General features: G+C 42.2%; 1 protein-coding gene across 1 annotated transcript in view; it reads right to left on the bottom strand.

Moving 5' to 3' along the window:
- LOC105464531 (magnesium transporter 1) overlaps positions 1 to 24,512 on the bottom strand; it is a 58,766-nt gene that overhangs the window by 15,890 nt on the left and 18,364 nt on the right. Inside the window, exons 4-7 of the mRNA XM_071088978.1 lie at positions 11,999 to 12,139; positions 11,072 to 11,212; positions 9,841 to 9,930; positions 8,237 to 8,300 (exon numbers count right to left, since the gene is read on the bottom strand). Coding sequence (XP_070945079.1) covers positions 8,237 to 8,300; positions 9,841 to 9,930; positions 11,072 to 11,212; positions 11,999 to 12,139 — 436 coding nt within the window. The remainder of the gene's footprint in view (positions 1 to 8,236; positions 8,301 to 9,840; positions 9,931 to 11,071; positions 11,213 to 11,998; positions 12,140 to 24,512) is intronic.

The following is a 24,512-nucleotide window of genomic DNA, read 5'->3' as shown; positions in this document are numbered from 1 at the left end:
AAAAATTTCTCCTGGCCTAGTTTAGCGGTTCACACCTGTAATCCTAACAGTTTTGGGAGGCCGAGGTGGGCGGACTGCTTAAGTCTGGGAGTTCGAAACCAGCCGAGGCAACATGGTGAGACCCTGTCTCTACCAAAAAGTATAAAAAATTGGCCAGGCATGGTGGCACACACCTGTAGTCCTCACTACTTGGGAGGCTGAGGTAGGAGGATTGCTTGAGCCTGGTAGGTTGAGGCTGCAGTTAGCCGTGATCATACCACTGCACTCTAGCCTGCGTGACAGAACTAGACCGTGTGTCAAAAAAAAAAAATTCTCCATAGTTTCAATACTTTATTTTTAATTTTTTCCCCATGCCAAGATGCCAAGTGCATCCATAATTAGCCTTTAAAGCACAAATTACTACTAACCTATCGAATTTTATCCTATTCCAATAAAAAAGAAAAATCCCAGCCGTGCTCACGCCTGTACTCCCAGCACTTTGGGAGGCACAGGCAGGCGGACCTGAAGTCAGCAGTTCAAGACTAGCCTGGCCAACATGGCAAAAACCCGTTTCTACTAAAAATACAGAAATTAGCCAGGCGTGGTGGCAGGCGCCTGTAATCCCACCTACTCGGGAGGCTGAGGCAGGAGAATCACTTGAACCCAGGAGGCAGAGGTTGCAGTGAGCCGAGATGGCACCACTATACTCCAGCCTGGGTAACAGGACGAGACTTTGTCTCAAAAAAAGAAAAAAGGAAAAATCCCACATGTGCCATGACCACACTTTTATTCACCTTAATAGGAGCTGCATAAATACAAAATAGAACTAACCACACAAATAGGTAACAGATGGCATGGTTGAATGTTAAAATAAGCAAATTCAAATTTTAAAGCAAATAGAATGTATTTTAGTAGAAAAGACTGACAGATCCACCCTGAAGTTTAGGGAATACTAACAGCAGTAAAACACTCCCAAATCAATTACGCATACGTACATATATGTCATATGTTACCACATGTGGGTATCATTAAGCAGAAAGGGAAAAACATGTGTTTAATGAGGCCTGAATTTATAATTGGCTCTATGTCTGAATTTATAATTGGCTCTAAAATTTGACTTTTCATCCCTTCATTACCATCTTGCATTCTTTTAAAAAATTTTTTATTTTATTTATTTATTTGAGACAGGGTCTCACTCTGTCACCCAGGCTGGAGTGCAGTGGCACAATAACAACTCACTGCAACCTCCACCTCCCAGGCTCAAGAGATTCTCCTGCCTCAGCCTCCTCAGTAGCTAGGACTACAGGTGCATGCCACCATGCCAGGTTTGTTTTGTTGATTTTTTTTTTGTAGAGATGGGGTCTCACTATGTTGCCCAGGCCGGTCTCAAACTCCTGGGCTCAAGCAATTCTCCAGCCTCGGCCTCCCAAAGTGCTGGAATTACAGGCGTGAACCAATGTGCCTGTGCCCCATCTTGCGTTCTTTCTTCAATAGCCTCTTGTTAGGGATGATGCCCATTCATCATGTTTTCAGTTGTTCAGCCAAGTCTCTTCTCTAGCAATTTTTTCTGAGTTATTTATCTGCAAGTTTGTGTAAAGATTGATTCTTTCTTTCTTTCTCTCTTTTTTTTTTTTTTTTTTTTTGGAGTTTTGCTCTGTCACTCAGGCTGGGGTGCAGTGGCACCATCTCGGCTCACTGCAACCTCTGCCTCCCGGGTTCAATAAATTCTCCTTCCTCCGCCTCCCGAGTAGCTGGGATTATAGACGCATGCCGCCACGCCTGGCTAATTTTTGTATTTTGAGTAGAGACTGGGTTTCGCCATGTTGGCCGGGCTGGTCTCGAACTCCTGACCACAGGTGATCCACTCACCTCGGCTTCTCAAAGTACTGGGGTTACAGGCATGAGCCACCATGCCCGGCCAAAGATTGATCATTTCTATAGGCTTTGATTACTGGGTACTCTCTGATTAATGATCGAGACTTGTTCTGGGGAAAGCTTATCTTTGTATCATGGTTTATGTGCTTTTGCTTTGAATGAGCTTTCCATTGGTCTTTTGTGTACTCTTCTTAGCTGTCAACAGCTATGATGCACTTCAGTGTATACTGTTTTATTTCATTTATTGCATCTTTAAATTTTTACTAACACTGCCTACTATATGGCAGGCACTATAAAGTGTTAGAAATAAAAACTTGAACAAAATAAAGATCCTACCATGAAGAAGATTACACTCTAGTGAGGAATACAAACAATGAAATACATACATTACACAGTCCTGATTAAATGTTACTCCAGGAGAACTGAGCAGAAATAGAGACAGTATTCCATTAACATACAACAACTAGGCTATTAAAAGCTACTAGAAGGCCAGGTGTGGTGGCTCACGCTTGTAATTCTAGCAGTTTGGGAGGCCAAGGCGGGTGGATCACCTGAGGTCAGGAGTTCAAGACCAGCCTGGGCAACATGGATATGATATATCCATTATATAAATATTAAGAATATTGACTACTTTTCTTTTTCTTTGTATTTTCAGATTTCTTTGTAATTTTTATGTATTTTTATAAATATAAAGGCCATACAACATAGAAAATGCTTATATTAAGATAGCAAACTCCATGCAAAACATGTCTATAAGTATAAAACATGAACACCCTTACCATGAAACATTCATACAGAAATGAATGCAAGAGAATATGCAAAAGTAAACGTAGTTTATACCATTAAGGTTTCAGGTTAAAGGTGAACATTTTCCATACTGCTACTTTATTTTAAAAATTCAGGAGGCCAAGGTACGAGGATTGTTTGAGCCCAGGAGATTGAGACCAGGATGGATGACAGGGCGAGACTCCGTCTCTAGAAAAAATACAAAAATTAGCTAGGTGCAGTAGTGCACACCTATAGTCCCAGCTACTTGGGAGGCTGATGTGGGAGGACTGCTTGATTCTGGGAGGTTGAGGTTACAGCAAGCTATGGTGACCCCACTGCACTCCAGCCTGGGCAACACAACCTCTTTAAATCTCTTAAAAAATAATAATAATAAAAAAATCCAAATACATTTATTGTGGGATTCCATTTACTGTGTTTGCTTTCTTTCTTTCTTTCTTTTTTTTTTTCTTTGTATTTTGAGACTAGGTCTGGCTCTATCAGCCAGGCTGGAATGCAGTGGTGCGATCTCAGCTCACTGCAACCTCCACCTCCTGGACTTGAGCCACCCTCCTGCCTCAGCCTCCCAAGTAGTTGGGACTACAGGCATGCAGCACCACACTCAGTTAATTTATGTATTATTTTTTTACTAGAGAAAGGGTTTCGCCATGTTGGCCAGGCTGCTCTCGAACTCCTGGCCTCAGGTGATCTGCCCAACTCGGCCTCCCAAAGTGCCGGGATTACAGGCATGAGCCACCACACCCAGTCCTGTAGGATTCCATTTATGTAAGTTAACAAAAATAGGTAAAATAAACCCATAGTGTTAGCAGTCAGGATAGCAGTTACTTCTGGGTGGGAAGTGGCAATCAGGAGGAATGATGATGGAGAATGCTCTGAGATGTGGGTAAAATTTTATTTATTGATGTGAGTTCTGGTTACATAAGTGTGTTCATTCTGCGAAAATTCATCAAACTGGGCTGGGCACCGTGGCTCACGCCTGTAATCCTTGCACTTCGGGACGCCGAGGCGGGCGGATCAGTAGAGCTCAGGAGTTCGAAACCAGCCTGGCCAACATGGTAAAACCCCGTCTCTACTAAAAATACCAAAAAAACTTAGCCAGGCGTGGTGGCAGGTGCCTGTAATTCTAGCTACTCCAGAGGCAGAGGCAGGAGAATCGCTTGAACCTGGGAAGTGGAGGTTGCAGTGAGCTGGGATCACACCATTGCACTCTAGCCTGGGCAACAGAGCAAGACTCCATCTCAAAAACAAACAAAAAAAACCAAACAAACAAAAAAGGAAATTCATCAAACTGTAAACTTTTGTAAACTTTTCTGTATAATTTCAACACTTAAAATGTAATTTTAAAGGTTGCTTAGATCAGGCAACTGATTATATAGTCTGCTTTATTAATCATGCAATAAATTGTACAACATTAAACTAATAATAAACATGTGAATATTTTCCAAAATCATAACTACTACTGAGAGGTGGCCTCAGTCTATTAATTCTTATCAACCTGGAAGCTGTAAACAATGTTACTGGTCTTGAGGTTTCATATTTACTTTAAAAGAAAGTGGGGGCCGGGTGTGGTGGCTCATGCCTGAAATGCCAGCACTTTGGGAGGCCGAGGCGGGTGGATCACCTGAGGTCAGGAGTTCAAGACCAGCCTGGCCAACCTGGTGAAACCCTGTCTCTACTAAAAATAAAGAAATTAGCCGGGTTTGGTGGTGCACGCCTGTAATCCCAGCTACTCAGGAGGCTGAGGCAGGAGGATCGCTTGAACCCAGGAGGTGGAGGTTGCAGTGAGCTGGGATCATGCCACTGCACTCCACCCTGGGCAACACAGTGTGACTCCGTCTCAAAACAAAAAACTAACTAAATAAATAAATAAAAAAGAAAGAGGGGTCAGGCGTGGTGGTACACGTCTGTAATCCCAGGTACTCGGGAGGCTGAGGCAGGAGGATCGCTTGAATCCAGGAGGTGGAGGTTGCAGTGAACCAAGATGGTGCCACTGCACTCCAGTCGGGGCAACAGAGCGAGACTCCACTCAAAAAAAAAAGGGGGTTGGGGAGTGGTTAAGCCTTCCCTAATATTCCTTACTTCTGACAAAATTATTCATTTTCTCACTATTTCTGGTACACAGCACTTAAGTCACTGTCTTACAATCTGTATATATGTCTGACCCTGAAAAAAGTTCACTTTTTGCATCCTAATAACCGAACACAAGACATTCTATATCCCAACAGGCTTGCAATCTGTTCCAAATGTATATGAAACCTTAGGCTAATGCTCAATCTTTAGGGAGAGGTAAAATGACAATTTTCTAATTTCTTAAACTTCTTATATATTTAAAAGTTTAAGACAAAGCTAAAAGACGAACAAAACCCAAATCAACTAATTAATATTTTACAATTTTAATTGCTCTTTTGCTCCATTATTCAATTTCAAAGTAGTAGTGAGACAAATTGATTCAAGATCCGGAAAATTTCCAAGGTGTAATAATTTGTTAATCCATCAAACCAATAATTTGTTAGTCCATCAAACCATACTTTTCTGTTCTTTTTTTTCCCTTTGAGACAGAGTCTCACTCTGTTGCCCAGGCTGGAGTGCAGTGGCAGTCTTGGCTTACTGCAACCTCCACCTCCTGGGTTCAAGCAATTCCCATGCCTCAGCCTCCTGAGTAGATGGAATTACAGGTGCACACCACCGTTCCTGGCTAATTTTTGTATTTCTTGTGGAGATGAGGTTTCGCCATGTTGGCCAGGCTGAATTCATCAAACTATAAATGAACATTTTCTTTCTTTTTTTTCTTTTGAGACAGTCTCACTCTGTCATCCAGGCTGGAGTGCAGTGGCACCATCTCGGCTCACTGCAACTTCCGCCTCCCAGGTTCAAGCAATTCTCTGGCCTCAGCCTCCCCAGTAGCTGGGATTACAGGCGTGCACCACCATGCCCAGCTAATTTTTGTATTTTTAATAGAGACAGGGTTTCACCATGTTGGCCAGGCTGGTCTTGAACTCCTGATCTCAGGTGATCTGCCTGCCTCGGCCTCCCAAAGTGCTGGGATTACAGGTGTGAGGCAGCACGCCTGGCCGCCTGGCTAAGTTTTGTATTTTTGGTAGAGACGGGCTTTCACCATGTCGGCCAGGCTGGCCTCAAATTCCTGACCTCAAACGATCTGCCTGCCTCCACCTCCCAGAGTGCTGGGATTACAGGCATGAGCCACCAAGCCCAGTCCATAAACGAACATTTTCAAGTAAATTTCAGGATTAAAAAAATAAAGTTTGGGTAATATTTTTCTTTCAGTCTTTTTTTACCCCCTGAGATGGAGTTTCACTCTTATTGCCCAGGCTGGAGAGCAATCACACAATCTCTGCTCACTTCAACCCCCGCCTCCCAGGTTCAAGAGATTCTCCTGCCTCAGCCTCCTGAGTAACTGGGATTACAGGCACCCGCCACCAGTGGGTTCAGCAATTTTTTTTTTTTTTTTTTTTTTGAGATGGAGTCTTGCTCTGTCGCCCAGGCTGGAGTGCAGTGGCCAGATCTCAACTCACTGCAAGCTCCGCCTCCCAGGTTCCCGCCATTCTCCTGCCTCAGCCTCCCGAGTAGCTGGGACTACAGGCGCCGCCACTGCGCCCGGCTAATTTTTTGTATTTTTAGTAGAGATGGGGTTTCACCGTGTTAGCCAGGATGGTCTTGATCTCCTGACCTTGTGATCCGCCTGCCTCAGCCTCCCAAAGTGCTGGGATTACAGGCGTGAGCCACCGCACCCGGCCAGCAAATTTTTTTTGTATTTTTAGTAGAGATGGGGTTTCATCATGTTGGCCAGGCTGGTCTCGAACTCCTGATCTCAGGTGATCTACCTGCCTTGGCCTCCCAAAGTGCTGGGATTACAGCACGAGCCACCGCGCCTGGTCTCAGTCTTCTTTCTTCTCATATGGACTAGGTATATATTGTTAATCTTTCAGCTCACCATTTCATGGTTGAATAGATTAACTCTCCTAGGTTTGGGCTGGATGTTAAGCAGTAAGTATATTTTCCACGGTGCATAAGAATATTTTCCCAAATATCCTTCAATTAAAATCAGTTAAAATCAAAAGCTCAATTTTTTTTTAGAATGTTTTCCTTAAAATCTCTAATCATCAACATAGTATAATAAAACTGGGAAAGACATACACAAACATTTACTAAAGACAGAATTTTCAGTGATTTTGAATTTTTTTCTTTATACTTATTTGTATTTTCTAAATTTTCTTTAATCTGTATTCCTTTTGCAATCAGAAAAAATATATATTTAATTTTCATTTTTTTTTTCTTTTTATTAGAGACAGGGTCTCACTGTGTCATCCAGGCTGGAGTGCAGTGGTGTGATATCGGCTCACTGTTGCCTTGACCTCCTGGGCTCAAGCGATCCTCCCACCTCAGCCTCCCTGGTAGCTGGGACCATAGGCATGCATCACCATACTTGGCTAATTTTCTTGTGTGCATTGTTTTGTAGAGATGAGGTTTTGCCATGTTGCCCAGGCTGGTCTTAAACTCCAGGGCTCAAGCAATCTACCTATCACAGCCTCCCAAAGTGCTAGGATTACAGGTGTGAGCCACCACGCCCAGCTGATTCTAGTATATCAATGTCAGGACACCCTGGCTGAGAAGCACAATTCCAGGAACATTACATTTGTTCGCCTTGTTGATTTGTTTCAGAGTCAGTGCTTATGTATTCAGGTGGGTAAACTATGTTTAGCAATATTATGAAATTTAGATTCTTACTTATCTGACATTGCTTTTACCTGTCTTTGCAGCTTACAGAGGCATCCACTTTTAGATGTAAGAAAATAAAAATTAGCTCGGGCCAAGAAAGTAAAAATATTCCCTGTCATTCAAGAGGATGGAACAACACACACATAAAGCAGCTGCAAAGTCCACAGGAAGAATTTTTCCCTAGCACACACTTCAGCTGTAAAATGTCAAAATATCCCCCATCTCTGAGTAACTACTGTTTTCTTACTGAGGAATATTGGTCTTTAAATAGACTTCTTGCAATTATGTGAGTAAAAATGAAATATTCTTGCTTGGCAGATCTAAGTCACTCAATTTACAAGTATAATTTCTAAGTAGCCTCAATTTACAACCAAGGTATAGAGCTTCAAAGAAGAAGTTTTTGAAGACAAAAATTCCACATTTATGTTAACTTTGTAGTTTCCAAGAAAACAGAACCCTGGGTCTGCTTCACAGTTCAGACCTGATGTTGACCCCTTTACACAGTCTTACACTGCTTTTAGCCTATCAAAACAATGCTTTGTTTAAATTTCATATAAACTCCACTATTCTCCCAAATCCTATTACAACTCTATCTTTTCTTTGTTAAGATGTTCCATGGTTCTTCTAATGTACAGTCGTCCTTGTATTAATAAGCCAATAAACCTGGCCCTATCAGACTACAGATTTGTTCCTAGTAGTCTTTAGTTTTTTGGGCTGGAGAGGATGACACAGTAATGATTTTCAAAGGATATCGTGACCTGCATTAAGAGAACAGCCCCAGCCGAATGCTGTAGAGAGAATACTAGACTGTGAGAAAACAGACAAAATACAGTAAGAAAGACTTATTGTAAAAGGATACTAAACAGAAGAACAATGTGTGTTTCAGCTACAAACTGGGCTTGACTGCTTCCGTGGATATAATTCTAGGAGGGAAAACAGACAAAATGGAATCTTTAGGTATACGTTAAATGTTGGTATGCTAACCCTAAAACGGGATATTTTAAACTATGAAATTATTAATTCACCTGATAAACCATGTGACATACTCTGGGTCTCTGGCATTCATCAGTAAGTTTGGTTACTATAAAGCTATTTTTGTATTATCTCTTCTCTATTTGTCTTTTCATTGTACTAATACTATGTTTATTTTTGAGACAAGGTCTTGCTCTGCTGCCCAGGCTGGAGTGCAGTAGCATGATCATAGCTCATTGCAACCCCAAAGTCCTGGCTCCGGCGATCCTCCTGCCTCAGCATCCCAAGTAGATGGGACTACAAGTATGTACCACCATGCCTGCTCAGCTAATTTTTAAATTTTTATTAGAAATGAGATCTTGCTATGTTGGCCAGGCTGGTCTCAAACTCCTGGGCTCAAGCAATCCTCCCACCTCAGCCTCCCAAATGCTTGGATATTGTACTTACATTTTCAACAATAGAATATGTCAGAAAACTAGTTGTTTTTCTCTTTTCTTTTTTGTTTTTCATAGAGATGGCATCTCACTATGCTGCCCAAGTTGGTCTTGAACTCCTGGCCTCAAGTGGTCCTCCTGCCTCAGTCTCCCAAAGTGCCAGGATTACAGGTATTAGTCACCACATCTGGCCTTGTTTTTTTTTTTTTTTTTTTTTTTTAAAAGGAGATGGATCTTGCTATGTTGTTCAGGCTGGGCTAGAACTCCTGGATTCAAGTCATCCTCCTGCCTCAGCCTCCCAAGTAGCTGGGACTACAAATGCAAAACACTGCACCTGGGTGGGAAAACTAGTATTTAAGTGTACAAGACCATGAGGTACAATAATGTAGGCTCCATGAAGACAGGGATCACGTTTTTCTTGTTTATCACTATATTTAATAACACTTAGCACAGTGCTTAGAAACAGAGGATGCTCAGGTACTTGATGAAATTTTCTATTTAGTTGAAGGCTGTCTTTCATTCTTAGCCAGCTTGGTTAGAACGATTCACCAAATGGGAAAGGAATTTCCCACTTTTAAAAGCACTGCGGCCGGGTGCAGTGGCTCATGCCTGCAGGCCTATATTCCCAGCACTTTGGGAGGCTGAGGCAGGTGGATCACCTGAGGTTGGGAGTTTGAGACCAGCCTGACCAACATGGAGAAACCCTGTCTCTACTAAAAATACAAAATTAGCTGGGCGTGGTGGCGCATGCCTGTAATCCCAGCTACTCAGGAGGCTGAGGCAGGAGAATTACTTGAACCAGGGAGGTGGAGGGTGCAGTGAGCCGAGATTATGCCATTGCACTCCAGCCTGGGCAACAAGAGCGAAACTCCGTCTCAAAAAAAAAAAAAAAAAAGCACTGCATGGTCTTATCAGTGATGGAAGCTTGTTAACACAGAGAGACTGAAAAGTGAAGACTAAATCCAGCTCCTTCATATGCTGGCACTGTTCTCACAGTGTAATAATCATTGAGTTAACTTTGGTCTACAAAAGGAAAGAAATCCCAGACTTCCCTTACCACATGTCCTGTGTGGGGATTCTTATGGGCATATGGTGGTCCTCTTATATGGTTCCACATTTGACCAGATGTCATAGCAAGCACAAAACACTAGGAAACAAAAAATAATAAAATATTCATGGTCAAACTGTCCTTGTCTTGATTAGATAATAGGAATATGAAAATGTGCATCTGTTTAGATAAGACATAGAATTTTTTGCAGATAAATGATTTATTGATTAAGGCTTATATTTCATCCCAAGGATCACAATTCGGTAATACTTCAAAGGAAAACACCATATACATATATATATTTTTTGAGATGCAGTCTCACTCTGTCGGCAGGCTGGAGTGTAGTGGCACGATCTCGGCTCACTGCAACCTCCACCTCCCAAGTTTAAGCGATTCTCCTGCCTCAGCTTCCCGAGTAGCTGGGACTACAGATGCACGCCACCAGGCCCAGCTAATTTTTGTATTTTTAGTACAGAGGGTTTCACCATGTTGGCCAGGTTCATCTCGGTCTCTTGACCTTGTGATCCGCCCGCCTCAGCCTCCCAAAGTGCTGGGATTATAGGCATGAGCCACCGTGCCAGACCAGGAAAACACTATTTAAAAATTATAACTATGCAGACACAAGTTTCAAAATTGAACAGTGAAAAGGCGTTTTAGAGTAATATTTTCAGGCTGGACATGGTGGCTCATGCCTGTAACCCCAGCACTTTGGGAGGCCAAGGTGGGCAGAGCACCTGAGGCCAGGAGTTCAAGACCAGCCTGGCCAACAGGATGAAACCCCGTCTGTACTAAAAATACAAAAAAATTAGCTGGGCGTGGTGGCACGCACCTGTAATCCCAGCTACTCGAGAGAGGCTGAGGCAGGAGAATCGCTTGAGCCCAGGAAGCAGAGGTTGCAGTGAGCCGAGATGGCACCACTGCACTCCAGCCTGGGCGACAGACCAAGACTCCGTCTCAGAAAAAAAAAGAATAATATTTCCAGAACAACTAGAGATTTTCATAGAGATGACAGTCTGTCATTTAGGTTGAATAAAAGGCAGGTATAATCAGTTCCTTGAAGTTCTGGCCATCCTAATGAGATAATGAATGAAACAAAATGATTTTAAGACAGAAAATAAAAATACATAAAACTATTTTCCTCAGGTAAGAAATAAAATGCTACTTCTCATATAAATAAAAGTTTATCTAAAAATACATTAGTTTTATTCAAATAATTTTTTGTCTTCTAAAATTCACTCACCAAAGCTGCAAAAGCCCATCCAGTTTTATTAAAGAGAAATTCCATATTGCTTCTTCGAAGATACACAAGTCCACCAATAACAGCCAAAAGCAATCCCAACATAAGGGGACCAGCATAATTTGGGGGTCTAATCACTCTAATCTAATGGAAAGGAGAGAAAAACATGTTAAAGTATAAAATTTTTTACGGCCGGGCACGGTGGCTGAAGCCTGTAATCCCAGCACTTTGGGAGGCCGAGGCGGGTGGATCACGAGGTCAGGAGATCGAGACTATCCTGGCTAACATGGTGAAACCCCGTCTCTACTAAAAATACAAAAAACTAGCCGGGCGTGGTGGCGGGCGCCTGTAGTCTCAGCTACTTGGGAGGCTGAGGCGGGAGAATGGCGTGAACCCGGGAGGCGGAGCTTGCAGTGAGCCGAGATCACGCCACTGCACTCCAGCCTGGGAGACACAGCGAGACTCCGTCTCAAAAAAAAAAAAAAAATTTTTTTACTAGTTATATGGGTCAAAATAAAATCTGAAGTGAAAGCAATCAAAATTAGTGTGGTTACTTTCAGAAAAATGATTCTTTTTATTTTATCCCAATCAAAATAGTCTATAATGTAACCTAAAATAGGACAGAATAGGTACAATATTCTATTTAACCACAACATAACATCTTTTAGATTAAGAAGGATTCGCCAGGTGCAACTAGATAACCCACGGACTTAAGAAGATCGAAAGAGTGGTTTCCATGTTGAATAGGGTAACAGAGAGTGTTTTGCAATTTCACTCATTCATCAAGATGATTCTGTTCAATGCTACTTATGAAGGGACTGACAAACTAGTGCCACCTCAGTGATATGGGGACAAGACTAATTAGGGCCTCCCAGTAAGATTCAAAGGGGATAATGGCCAAGAAACAGTCTACAAAGTTGGGAAACTTACATTGACATCAGTTCTGTCGGCGATCCACCGGGCAATCTGCTCAGCTGAAAAACCCCGCACCTGTAACTCATATGTATCACCCCGTTTGGGTTTCCCTTTTGCCGGAAAGTTGATGAAAGTTGGAGCTGAATTCATGTTTAGCTGAATAAAAAGGAGCCCATGAAAATATACATTATCAGGAAAATAATCTTAATTGCAGTTAACATCTTGAAATTTAGGCATTTTACAAAGACAAGGAGGCCTGGGTTTAGGTAGGTTAAGTGATTTGGTTCACCCAAGGAAAGCGGTAAGTGGTGGAGCAGGCTTTAAAAACAAAGCTGCCTGTGACCTTAAGCATTACCCACTATTCACCAAATATACATTCCTAGCTAAGAAACCTATATTTTACTCCACTAGAATGGAAACTTTGCCATACCACAGATATTTTAATCTGTTCAGAGATTATGCAAAATGAATACATTTATGAGCACTAAAATAATCTTATGTAGCTGAGTAAGCTCCAAATAGAGTGCATTCTCAATCTGGAGGAACCAAGATAATAAAATAATGCTCTAAAACGGCAGTGAAAAACAATACAAAATGGAGGCTACATGCAGAAATAGTCAATTCCAAAAAGGTTCATAAATGTTTACTGATGAGCATCACATTTCTCTATTCTCCATCATGACATCATGATATATTTGAAAAGACAACACTGTAAATACTAAGGTAAAGAAACCATAACCCTCTCAATCTGCATTATATCATTTTTTATTTTTTTGAGATAGAGTCTCACTCTGTTACCCAGGTTGGTGACAATCTTATAGAGATTGGCTTGCACAAACCAATATTTATTTATTTATGAGATGGAGTCTCACTCTGTTGCCCAAGCTGAAGTGCAGTGGCATGATCTTGGTTCACTGCAACCTGTGCCTCCCAGGTTCAAGCGATTCTCCTGCCTCAGCCTCCCAAGGAGCTGGGATTACAGGTGTGCACCACCACACCCAGCTAATTTTTGTATTTTTAGTAGAGACAGGGGTTCACCATGTTGGCCAGGCTGGTGTTGAACTCCTGACTGCAAATGATCCACCGGCCTCAGCCTCCCAAAGTGCTGGGTTTATAAGCATAAGCTACCGTGCCCGGCCTTACAATAATAATTTTAAAATCTCAGCTAATAAAATAATCCAACTCCCATGCTTTGATTTCTTTAGTTAAAATCCTTCTAACAGTAAGTTTTCAGACTTTCCCATAAGGTGAGAGCATGTACTGACTACTGCTTATCATTATTTTGGTCTCTTTGCCTATATAATATGGTAAATTAATGAATTAATAGATAACTCCTTCCATTACCAATGGCCATAGATTGATATGCCTCGGTCAGTAGGCACAAAATCCCTAGAGGTAAATAAATTCTGGTTATCCTGTTAAAATTCAATTTCTGTGATTGCAAAGCTAAGAACCAAATCTTACACAATGTTCAGTCTACCAAATGCTGCCCAAATTTTAGGTCAAACTCTTTCTTCAATATTTGTTTAGTTACACCACCTTTACATTTTTGAAAATGTGTATAAAAAATTAAAAACTGGCCGGGCATGGTGGCTCACGCTTATAATCCCAGCACTCTGGGAGGCTGAGGTGGGTGGATCATGAGGTCAGGAGTTCGAGACCAGCCTGACCAAGACAGTGAAACCCCGTCTGTACTAAAAATAAAAAAATTAGCTGGGCATGGTGGTGGGCACCTGTAATCCCAGCTACTCGGGAGGCTGAGGCAGGAGAATTGCTTGAACCCGGGAGGCGGAAGTTGCAGTGAGCTGAGATTGTGTCACTGCACTCCAGCCTGGGCGACAGAGCTAGACTCTTGTCTCTAAATAAATAAATAAACAAATAAAAAATAAAAACTAAGTAACATATAAACACATTTATCTTGTAAAAACTATTTTTAAAAACATTATATGGTTATAAGGACCAATTCTAGTGCATTCTGGCAGCCACAGTTACCATTTCCAGATCTTTTTGAATTTATTAATGTTAATAATCTGGTGTTTATACTACCAGAAAACATATAATATTGCTTTCTGTTTTAACATAAATGGTATCATATTAATGGCATTTTTCTAGTTGTTTTCCTTTTTACCAACTAAAAATAATGTTGCAGTGAACATCCTTGCACATATCTCCCTATACCCATGTGAAAGTGATTCCTAGCAATGGGATTGTTAGGTCATAGGATAGAAATATTTTTTAATTAAAATGGATATAGTGGCCAGGCAAGGTGGCTCACGCCTGCAATCCCAGCACTTTGGGAGGCCGAGGCAGGTGGATCACTTGAGGTCAGGAGTTTGAGACCAGTCTGGCCAACATGGTAAAACCCCATCTCTACTAAAAATACAAAAAATAGCTGGGCATGGTGGTGGGTGCCTGTAACCCTAGTTACTCAGGAGGCTGAGGCAAAAGAATCACTTGAACCTGGGAGGCAGAGGTTGCAGAGAGCCGTGATCGTGCCACTGCATTCCAGCCTGGGCGACAGAGTAAGATTCTGGCTTAAAAAAAAAAAAAATGGATATAGCCAAATTGCCCTCCAAAGTGGCTGTGCCAAGATATACTTCTACCTAACAATGCAGTAATGTATCCATTTCCCTACATACTTGCCAAAAGTTGATCTGATGAATGAAGGCTGTACTTTATCATTATCATACTATTAATTTGTGCTTCCCTGCTTACTAATAAAATATCTTTACAACAACTTAGTTAATCCGAAAACATCTTTTTTTCCTTTTGTTTGAGAAGGAGTCTCACTCTGTTGTCCAGGCTGGAGTGCACTGGTGCAGTCTTGGCTCACCACAACCTCTGCTTCCTGGGTTCAAGCGATCTTCCTGCCTTACCCTCCCAAGTAGCTGGGATTACAGGCATGCACCATGATGCCCAGCTACTTTTTTTTTTTTTTTGTATTTTTAGTAGAGACAAGGTTTTGCCATGTTGGCCAAGGTGGTCTCGAACTCATGACCGCAAGTGATCTTCCTGCCTCAGCCTCCCAAAGTGCTGGGATTACAGGCATGAGTCACCATGCCCGACCTGAAAATATCTTGTAGCCCAATGACACAATCAACAGAGTAAAAAGAAAACCTGTGGAATGGGAGGAATTATCTGCAAATCATTTATCTAATAAGGAGTTAGTATTCAGAATAGTCTGGGCATGGTGGCTCATGCCTGTAATCCTAGCATTTGGGAGGCCAAGGCAGGTCTATCACTTGAGGCCAGGAGTTTGAGACCAGTCTGGCCAACATGGCGAAATCATGTCTCTACTAAAAATACAAAAAATAGCCAGGTTTGGTGGCGCATGCCTGTAATTCCAACTACTTGGGTGGCTGAGACACGAGAATTGCTTGAACCTGGGAGGCAGAGGTTGCAGGGAGCCAAGATTGTGCCACTGCGCTCCAGCCTGGGTGACAGAGTGAGACTCTGTCTCAAAAAACAAACAAACAAAAACAAAATAAAAACAACATCAAAATTTAGAATATATAAAGACCTCCTACAACTCAACAACAAAAAACAACTTGATTTAAAAAATGGGCAACACGGGTGGGCACAGTGGCTCATGCCTGTAATCCCAGCACTTTGGGAGGCCGAGGCGGGTGGATCACCTGAGGTCGGGAGTCTGCGACCAGCCTGACCAACATGGAGAAACCCCGTCTCTACTAAAAATACGAGAAAAGTAGCTGGGCATGGTGACGCATGCCTGTAATCCCAGCAACTCGGGAGGCCGAGGCAGGAGAATCGCTTGAACCTGGGAGGTGGAGGTTACGGTGAGCCGAGATCGCACCATTGCACTCCAGCCTGGGCAACAAAAGTGAAACTCTGTCTCAAAGAAAAAAAAAAAAAGAAAAGAAAAGCCACACACACACACAATGGGCAAAGAACTTGACGTCTCTCCAAAGAAGACATACAAATGGCCAACAAACACATGAAAAGATGTTCAATATTACTAATCATTATGGAAATAAAAACCACAACCACAATGAGATACCACCTCACACTCATTAAGATGGCTATTATCCAAAACAAATGAACAAAAAACCCCAGAAAAGAACAAGTGGTTGCGAGCATGTGGAGAAACTAGAACTCTTGTGCACCATTGGTGGAAAAGTAAAATGGTGTATCTGCTACGGAAAACAGCATGGAGGTTCCCCAAAAGAGTAAAAATAGAATTACCATATGATCTAGCAATTCTACTTCTAAGTATATAACCAAAAGAACTGAAAGCAGGGTCTTGAAGAGATTATTTGAACACTCATGTTCATAGCAGCATTATTCACAATAGCCAAAAACTGGAAGCAACCTAAGTATTCACTGACAGATGTATGGGTAGACAAAATAAGGTGTACACATACAATACAATATTATTCAGCTTTGAAAAGGAAGTTCTGACACATGCTATAACATGGATGAACATTGAGGATATAATGCTAAGTGAAATAAGCTAGTCACAAGTAGAAAAATACTATATAATTCCACTTATATTAGGTACCTAGTGCAGTCAAATTCAGAGACAGAAAGTAGAATGGTGGTTGTCAGGGACTGGGGGAGTGGGGAAATGAAGTTGTTTAATAGCTATAAAGTTTCAGTTTTGGAAGATGAAAGAATTCTGGAGATTGGCTGTACAACAATGCAAATGTACCTAACACTACTGACCTGTACATTAAAAAAATGGTAAACGCCGGGCGCGGTGGCTCAAGCCTGTAATCCCAGCACTTTGGGAGGCCGAGACGGGCGGATCACGAGGTCAGGAGATCGAGACCATCCTGGCTAACATGGTGAAACCCCGTCTCTACTAAAATATACAAAAAACTAGCCGGGCGCGGTGGCAGGCGCCTGTAGTCCCAGCTACTCGGGAGGCTGAGGCAGGAGAATGGTGTGAACCCGGGAGGCGGAGCTTGCAGTGAGCTGAGATCCGGCCACTGCACTCCAGCCTGGGCGGCAGAGCGAGACTCCGTCTCAAAAAAAAAAAAAAAAAAAAAAAGGTAAACATAATAAATTAATTATATATATTTTGCCACTACTAAAAATTACCAAAAAACCCCACCAAAACCCCTTGTAGACTCTGAAATTCCTTGGAGGTTAATGAGCCAAAAGAAGATACAGTATTCTTAGTAGGTATCAGTTTTCACACATGCTTAGCTTTTGCATACTGTGGCATATGACACTATTACTTAGAGAAAGATCTGAATCTCTTCCACAGATGGACACACTACCATCCTTATACCTTTGGCTCTAAAATCTAGCTCTAAAATAGAGTAATGGAAATTAATATTAAAAACTATTCAAGGTACAAAACTGGAGGTAACAAAAACAAAAACAGACAAATAGGTCTATATTAAGCTAAAAAGCTTCTGCAAAGCAAAGGAAACAATCAACAAAGTGAAGAGACAATCTGTTGAATGGGTGAAAATCTTTACAAACTATTTATTCAACAAGGAACTAATGTCCAGAATATACAAAAAATTCAAACAACTCTAAAAAGAAAACTAAAATAGAAACAAAAAAAAATTCAAATCACTCAACAGTAAAAAAGCAAATAATCCCATTAAAAAGTGGGCAAAGGACATGAATAGCCATTTCTCAAAAGAATACACACACGGCCAACAGGTGTATGAAAAAATGCTCAACATCACTAATCATCAGGGAAACGCAAATCAAAACCACAGTGAGATATCATCTTCTCCCAGTTAGGATGGCCACTATCATTATCATTATTATGATTAGAAAAGCTCCTTTTCTGCTCGCCTGTCTGTTGCCTCCTTGCAATGTGTTTTCCTACTTTCTCTAATAAATCTGCCTTTCTTTTTTTTATTTTATTTTATTTATTTATTTATTTAATTTATTTATTTTTATTATTATTATTATACTTTAAGTTCTAGGGTACATGTGCATAACGTGCAGGTTTGTTACATATGTATACTTGTGCCATGTTGCTGTGCTGCACCCATCAACTCGTCAGCACCCATCAACTCGTCATTTACATCAGGTATAACTCCCAATGCAATCCCTCCCCCCTCCCCCCTCCCCATGATAGGCCCCGGTGTGTGATGTTCCCCTTCCCGAGTCCAAGTGATAAGACTTGGAATCAACCCAAATGTCCATCAGTGACAGACTGGATTAAGAAAATGTGGCACATATGCACCATGGAATACTATGCAGCCATAAAAAAGGATGAGTTTGTGTCCTTTGTAGGGACATGGATGCAGCTGGAAACCATCATTCTTAGCAAACTATCACAAGAACAGAAAACCAAACACCGCATGTTCTCATTCATAGGTGGGAACTGAACAATCAAATCTGCCTTTCTTTACCTTAAACAAACAAACAAAAACATATGCAAGGATATGGAGAAAAGGGAACTCATGGCCAGGCATGGTGGCTCATTCCTGTAATCCCAACACTTTGGGAGGCCGAGGCGGGTGGATCACCTGAGGTCAGGAGTTCAAGATCAGCCTGGTCAACATGGTGAAACCCCGTCTCCACTAAAAATACAAAAATTAGCTGGGTGTGGTGGTGTGCGCCTGTAATCCCAGCTGCTTGGGAAGCTGAGGCAGGAGAATCGCTTGAACCCAGGAGGCGGAGGTTGCAGTGAGCTGAGAACTGCACTCTGGCCTGGGCAACAGAGAGAGACTCCATCTCAAAAAAAAAAAAAAAAAAAAAAAAGGGAACTCATACACTGTTGGTGGGAAATTAAATTAGTATAGCCATTATGAAAAACAGTATGAAGATTTCCCAAGAAACTAAAAATAGAACCAGCATTTGATCCAGCAATGCCACTACTGGATATGTATCCAAAGGAAAGGAAATCAGTATATCAAAGGGATACTTGCACCCCCATGTTTACTGCAGCACAATAGCAAAGATATGGAATCAACCTAAGCATCCATCAACAGACGAACAGATCAAGAAAATGTGGTATTGGGCCAGGCTCAGTGGCTCACGCCTGTAATCCTAGCACTTTGGGAGGCCGCGGCAGGTGGATCAGTTGAGCTCAGGAGTTGGAGACCAGCCCGGCCAACATGATGAAACCCCATCTCTACTAAAAATACAAACCAATTAGCCAGGCAGGGTGGTGTACGCCTGTAATCCCAGCTATTCAACACACTGAGGCAGGAGAATTGCTTGAACCTGGGAGGTTACAGTCAGCCAAGATTGTGCCACTGCACTCTAGCCTGGGCAACAGAGCAAGACTCCATCTCAAAGAAAAAGAAAATGTGGTGTATATACACAATGGAATTATGTGGAATACTCCACCATAAAAAAGAATGAAATCATGTTATTTGCAGAAATATGGAACTGGAGGTTATTTTGTGAAATAAGCCAGGCACAGAAAGACAAATATGGCATGTTCTCATATGTGGGAGCTAAAAAGTTGAACTCATGCAGGTACAGAGTAGAATGGCAGATACCAGAGGCTGGGAAGAGTGTATGTGTGTGTGTTGTGGTGGGGGGGTGTGGGGGGAGAGGGGTGCGGGAGTGGGCAATGAAGAGAGGTTGGTTAATGGGTACAATCATACAGTTAGAAGGAGAAAGATCTAATGTTCGATAGAATAGGGTGACTGTAATTAAAAACAATGTATTATATTACAAAACAGCTATAAGAGAGGACTTGAAATGTTCCCAACATATAGAAATGATAAATTCTCAACGTGATGGATACTCCAACTATCCTGACTTGATCATTCTATGAATGTAACAAAATATCACATGTACCCCATAAATATGTACAAATATTATGTTATCAGTAAAAAAACTAAGGTCGAAAAAAATTGGGTTTTCTGTTTTTATAAATCACTAACAGAAAGTATGTTATCTTGCTAAAATAAATGAAATTAAAAATTGTAATTTCCAAAAATACTCGCAGCCTAAACAGTAGAGAATTAAAAAGCATTTTTTGTTTTTTTAGATAAAGTCTAGCTCTGTCACCCAGGCTGGAGTGCAGTGGTACGATCTTGGCTCACTACAACCTCCGTCTCCTGGGTTAAAGCAATTCTCCTGTCTCAGCCTCCCAAGTAGCTGGGATTAAAGGTGCCCAACACCATGCCTGGCTAATCTTTGTATTTTTAGTAGAGACGGGATTTCACCATGCTGGCCAGGCTGGTGTCGAACTCCTGACCTCAAGTTATCCCCGCACCTTGGCCTCCCAAAGTGCTGGGATTACAGGTGTGAGCCACCACGGCCGGCCTCAATTTCTTAAACTCTAGAAATTGTTTCCTTTGGTCTAATAAATCCTAAATGCACTAACCTTTTAGGTTACAATATTTTTATAAATGCACTGATTTTGATTTATGGTAATGGCTATGTGAGACTGGAATATGAATAGCACAATGAATGATATACTGTAAAATGGAAACATTAAGCCATTTTTTTCAACATTTACTGAATACCTGTTATGTGCTTAGCACCAACAGCTATAGGATATGGCTCTGCCATTAACTAAGTAGTAACTATATTCTAAGGGAGACTGTCAAACAACTACAGAGCTAACTCTACTGTAAGACAAAATGTGGATAAATGTATAACAGAAATTTAAGGCAAGTAGTATAACAATACAAGAAAAGGAGTGACTCATTTTTTATTTGGAGAAATTGAGAAAGCTTACAGGGAGTATCTGAAACAAGGCTTAAAATGTAAGCAGAATTTTGAGAGTGGAGAGAAAGCAGACAGGGAAGAAAGGATGCTTCACGTTGTTGTAAACCAACAATCAACAGTGCTGACATACGAGAGTGAATCAGGCCAGGCGTGGTGTCTCATGCCTGTAATTCCAGCACTTTGGGAGGCCGAGGCAGGCAGATCACTCGAGGTCAGGGGTTCGAGACCAGCCTGGCCAACATGGTGAAACCCCCGTCTCTACTAAAAATAAAAAAATTAGCCAGGCATGGTGGCGTATGCCTGTAATCCCAGATAGTCCAGAGGCTGAGGCACAAGAATCTCTTGAACCCGGCGGCACAGGCTGGCAGTGAGCCAAGACCGCACCACCGCACTCCAGCCTGGGTGACAGCAAGACTCCATCTCAATAACAACAAAAAAAAAGAGTGCATCAAAGAATATGATTATGGGAAAGGTGTGACTGGAGTAGAGTACATGAAGTTAGGACTAAGGAATTCTGGCTTCAGTCTATACACTACTCCTTTCAAAAACGTGTTCCATGGAATCTAGCCAAATGCTCCATTAAGTGGTCCGATATGAGAAATTCTGTATATTAGAGCCCCCATTGGAAAGTATAATACGTATCAGCATCAGCATGTTAATGTCTCTGACCTCTCAAAAGCTGTGTTGGAAGACAATTCTTCACGAGTTTCTCATGTTTCGGCACATCTTGTGGACAAGGGCCCTAACTGACTTGGTCCTGGACAATCTTCTCAAGGATATTTGTATATCTTTGGAAGATAGTTGAAACAGTCTTTGCAAAATTATGACTGAGACAGGGAAAGAGATCTAACTTAACTGACTCCAACTTGGTTCTAACCTCCAGGCTGTCCTTGCTCATTCCTGGTCATAGGCTGAACTAACTTTAGGAGAAATTTATAGTTTATAGTTTAAACAAAGACGGTGACAGTCCTTTCCCAAAGCAGACCTCCTTCTGGCCTGAGAACTAGATTGCCTTTGTAGCACTAACATTAGCCACAAGATGAAAAATTATGGTTTAGGAGTCATGCAGCTAGAGGCTACAAGATTCTGACCCTCCCGAAACTGCTCCTAAGATCAGCGCTTGAGATATTTTGCAGACCCTGCACTTGATGGATCAGCTGACATCACCCAGATCAATAAACTGGCTCATCTGATCTTGTGGCCCCCTCCCAGGAACTGACTCAGCACAATAAGACAGCTTTAACTCCCTATGATTTAATCTCTGAGCAATCAGCACTCCTGGCTCACTGGCTTCCCCCCACCCACCAAGCTATCCTTAAAAACCCTGCTCCCCGAATGCTCGGGGAGATTGATTCGAGTAATCATAAAACTCCGGTCCCCCGCAAAGCTGCCTGTGCATGAATTACTTTCTCTATTGCAATTCCTCTGTCTTGATGAATTGGCTCTGTCTAGGCAGCAGCAAAGTGAACCCCTTGGGCGGTTACACAGTCTCCCTCCATAGCAAAGGGGAGGCACACTTACTATCCATTACAGAAAATGTGGGTTCCCAGAGCTTGGTATTCCTCTCCCATAATGCAGCCCACTGGCCCTCTTTGTTGTTGTTTTTTTAAGAGTTGAGGTCTGGCTCTGCTGCTCAGGCTAGAGTGCAGAGGCACAATCACAGCTCACTGCAGCCTCAAATTCCTGATCTCAAGCAATCCTCCTGACCCAACCTTCCGAGTAGCTGACCACTGGCCCTCTTTGGATTGCCCTATGGGAAATGGGGCTTGGGGAACCTATGACGTTTTGGCTACTTGTTGTGAGTAGTAAAGTCCTTTAACTTGAGCCAGGCATAGTGGCACAAGCCTGTAATCCCAGCTACTCAGGAGGTTAAGGTGGGAGGATTACTTGAGCCCAGGAGTTCAAGACTAGCCTGGGCAACATAGCAAGACCCAATCTCAAAAACAAACAGCAGAAAGTCCTTTGCTGGACTCTGACTCAGGAGTGTCATATTTTCTGCCAGCATCCATGAAACTGTGGCAGGCTAAGTTGTTAGCTTGCAAGTAGGGTAAGAACTTAGACCCTTCCCAGTTTTTGAACCCTGAAGTAAAAAGGAAACTTAATTTTGTTTAAACTAGGGTTTCCCAAATTTATTTTTTTCCAAGAATTCTTATTAATACCACGTAGAAAAAACTCTAGGAAATGTTATAGCAGGCAATATGGAGAGAGCGCTAAATGGAAGGTAAGTAGACCAGTTAAAAGGCTACCGCATTAGCTTGAATGAGAGATGAATGTGGGCCTTGGAAAGTCAAGGGGGTATGGCTATGACACATGTTGTACAAGAAAATGAAGATGACAAAGAAGTGTCATTGGCTGGGTGCAGTGGCTCACGCCTGTAATCCCAGCTCTTTGGGAGGCCGAGGCAGGCAGATCACGAGGTCAAGAGATCGAGACCATCCTGGCTAACACGGTGAAACCCCGTCTCTACTAAAAAAAAAATACAAAAAATTAGCCGGGCTTGATGGTGGGCGCCTGCAGTCCCAGCTATTCAGGAGGCTGAGGCAGGAGAATGGTGTGAACCCAGGAGGCGGAGCTTGCAGTGAGCGGAGATCGAGTCACTGAACTCCAGCCTGGGCGACAGAGTGAGACTCCATCTCAAAAACAAAAAAAAGAAGTGTCATTAATGATACAGAACATAAGATGAAGTTTGGGTGAAAGTGGAAGAGAAAGGAGTCTAATTTGGGACATAATAAATTTTTAGATTGGGAAGTCATTCATGTGAAGATGTATAGCAAGGCGTTATATCCAGCTTTTTCCTTTTATATTTTATACAATTGAGTAAAATGTGTTCAAATACATGAATTAGACACATTTATAAACAAAGACAAAATTGAATCTGTCCTTAAGTATTTATATGCAAGGGGAAAGAACTAGTAGAGAGGCTGAAGTTAAAAATAGGCCAGGGACGGTGGCTCACGCCTGTAATCCCAGCACTTTGGGAAGCCAAGGTGGGTGGATCACCTGAGGTCAGGAGTTCGAGACCAGCCTGGCCAACATGGCGAAATCCCATCTGTACTCAAAATACAAAAAATGGCCGGGAGCGGTGGCTCACGCCTGTAATCCCAGCACTTTAGGAGGCAGAGGTGGGTGGATCACGAGGTCAGGAGATTGAGACCATTCTGGCTAACACGGTGAAACCCCATCTCTACTAAAAATACAAAAAGTTAGCCGGGTGTGGTGGCGGGCGCCTGTAGTCCCAGCTACTCAGGAGGCTGAGGCAGGAGAATGGCATGAACCTGGGAGGCGGAGCTTGCAGTGAGCCGAGATTGTGCCACTGCACTCCAGCCTGGGTGACAGAGTGAGACTCCGTCTCAGAAAAAAAAAAAAAAAAATTAGCAAGGCGTGGTGGCGGGCACCTGTAATTCCAGCTATTCAGGAGGCTGAGGCAGAAGAATCACCTGAATCCAGGAGGCAGAGGTTGCAGTGAGCTGAGATTGAGCCACTGCACTCTAGTCTGGGCAACAGAGTGCAACTCCATCTCAAAAAAACTAAAACTAAAAAGAAAAATAAAAAAACTAGCCAGGCGTGGTGGCAAGCACCTGTAATCCCAGCTACTTGGGAGGCTGAGGCAGGAAAATTGCTTGAACCCAAAAAGGCAGAGGCTGCCAGTGAGCCAAGATTGTGCCATTGCACTTCAGCCTGGGCAACAGAGCAAGACTCTGTCTCAAAAACAAAAAATAGTTGTGAGGGGTCATGATTGACAGAGCAGGTGGGTATGTGATCCAGGGCCCAGGAAACAGGTTCAGTTTCAAACAAGAAAAGATCTACTTTTCTACTAAGACTAGAGGTAAGGGGACAAAAAAATCAACTCATGATGGACCAGAAACTTAAATCTAAGACCTGAAACCACAAAAATTCTAGAAGATAA

The sequence above is a fragment of the Macaca nemestrina genome, chromosome X (genome assembly GCF_043159975.1).
Source record: "Macaca nemestrina isolate mMacNem1 chromosome X, mMacNem.hap1, whole genome shotgun sequence".
In the NCBI taxonomy this organism is placed as follows: Eukaryota; Metazoa; Chordata; class Mammalia; order Primates; family Cercopithecidae; genus Macaca; species Macaca nemestrina.
Note: the sequence above shows the minus strand (reverse complement) of the source record. Positions and strands in the feature narration are given on the sequence as shown.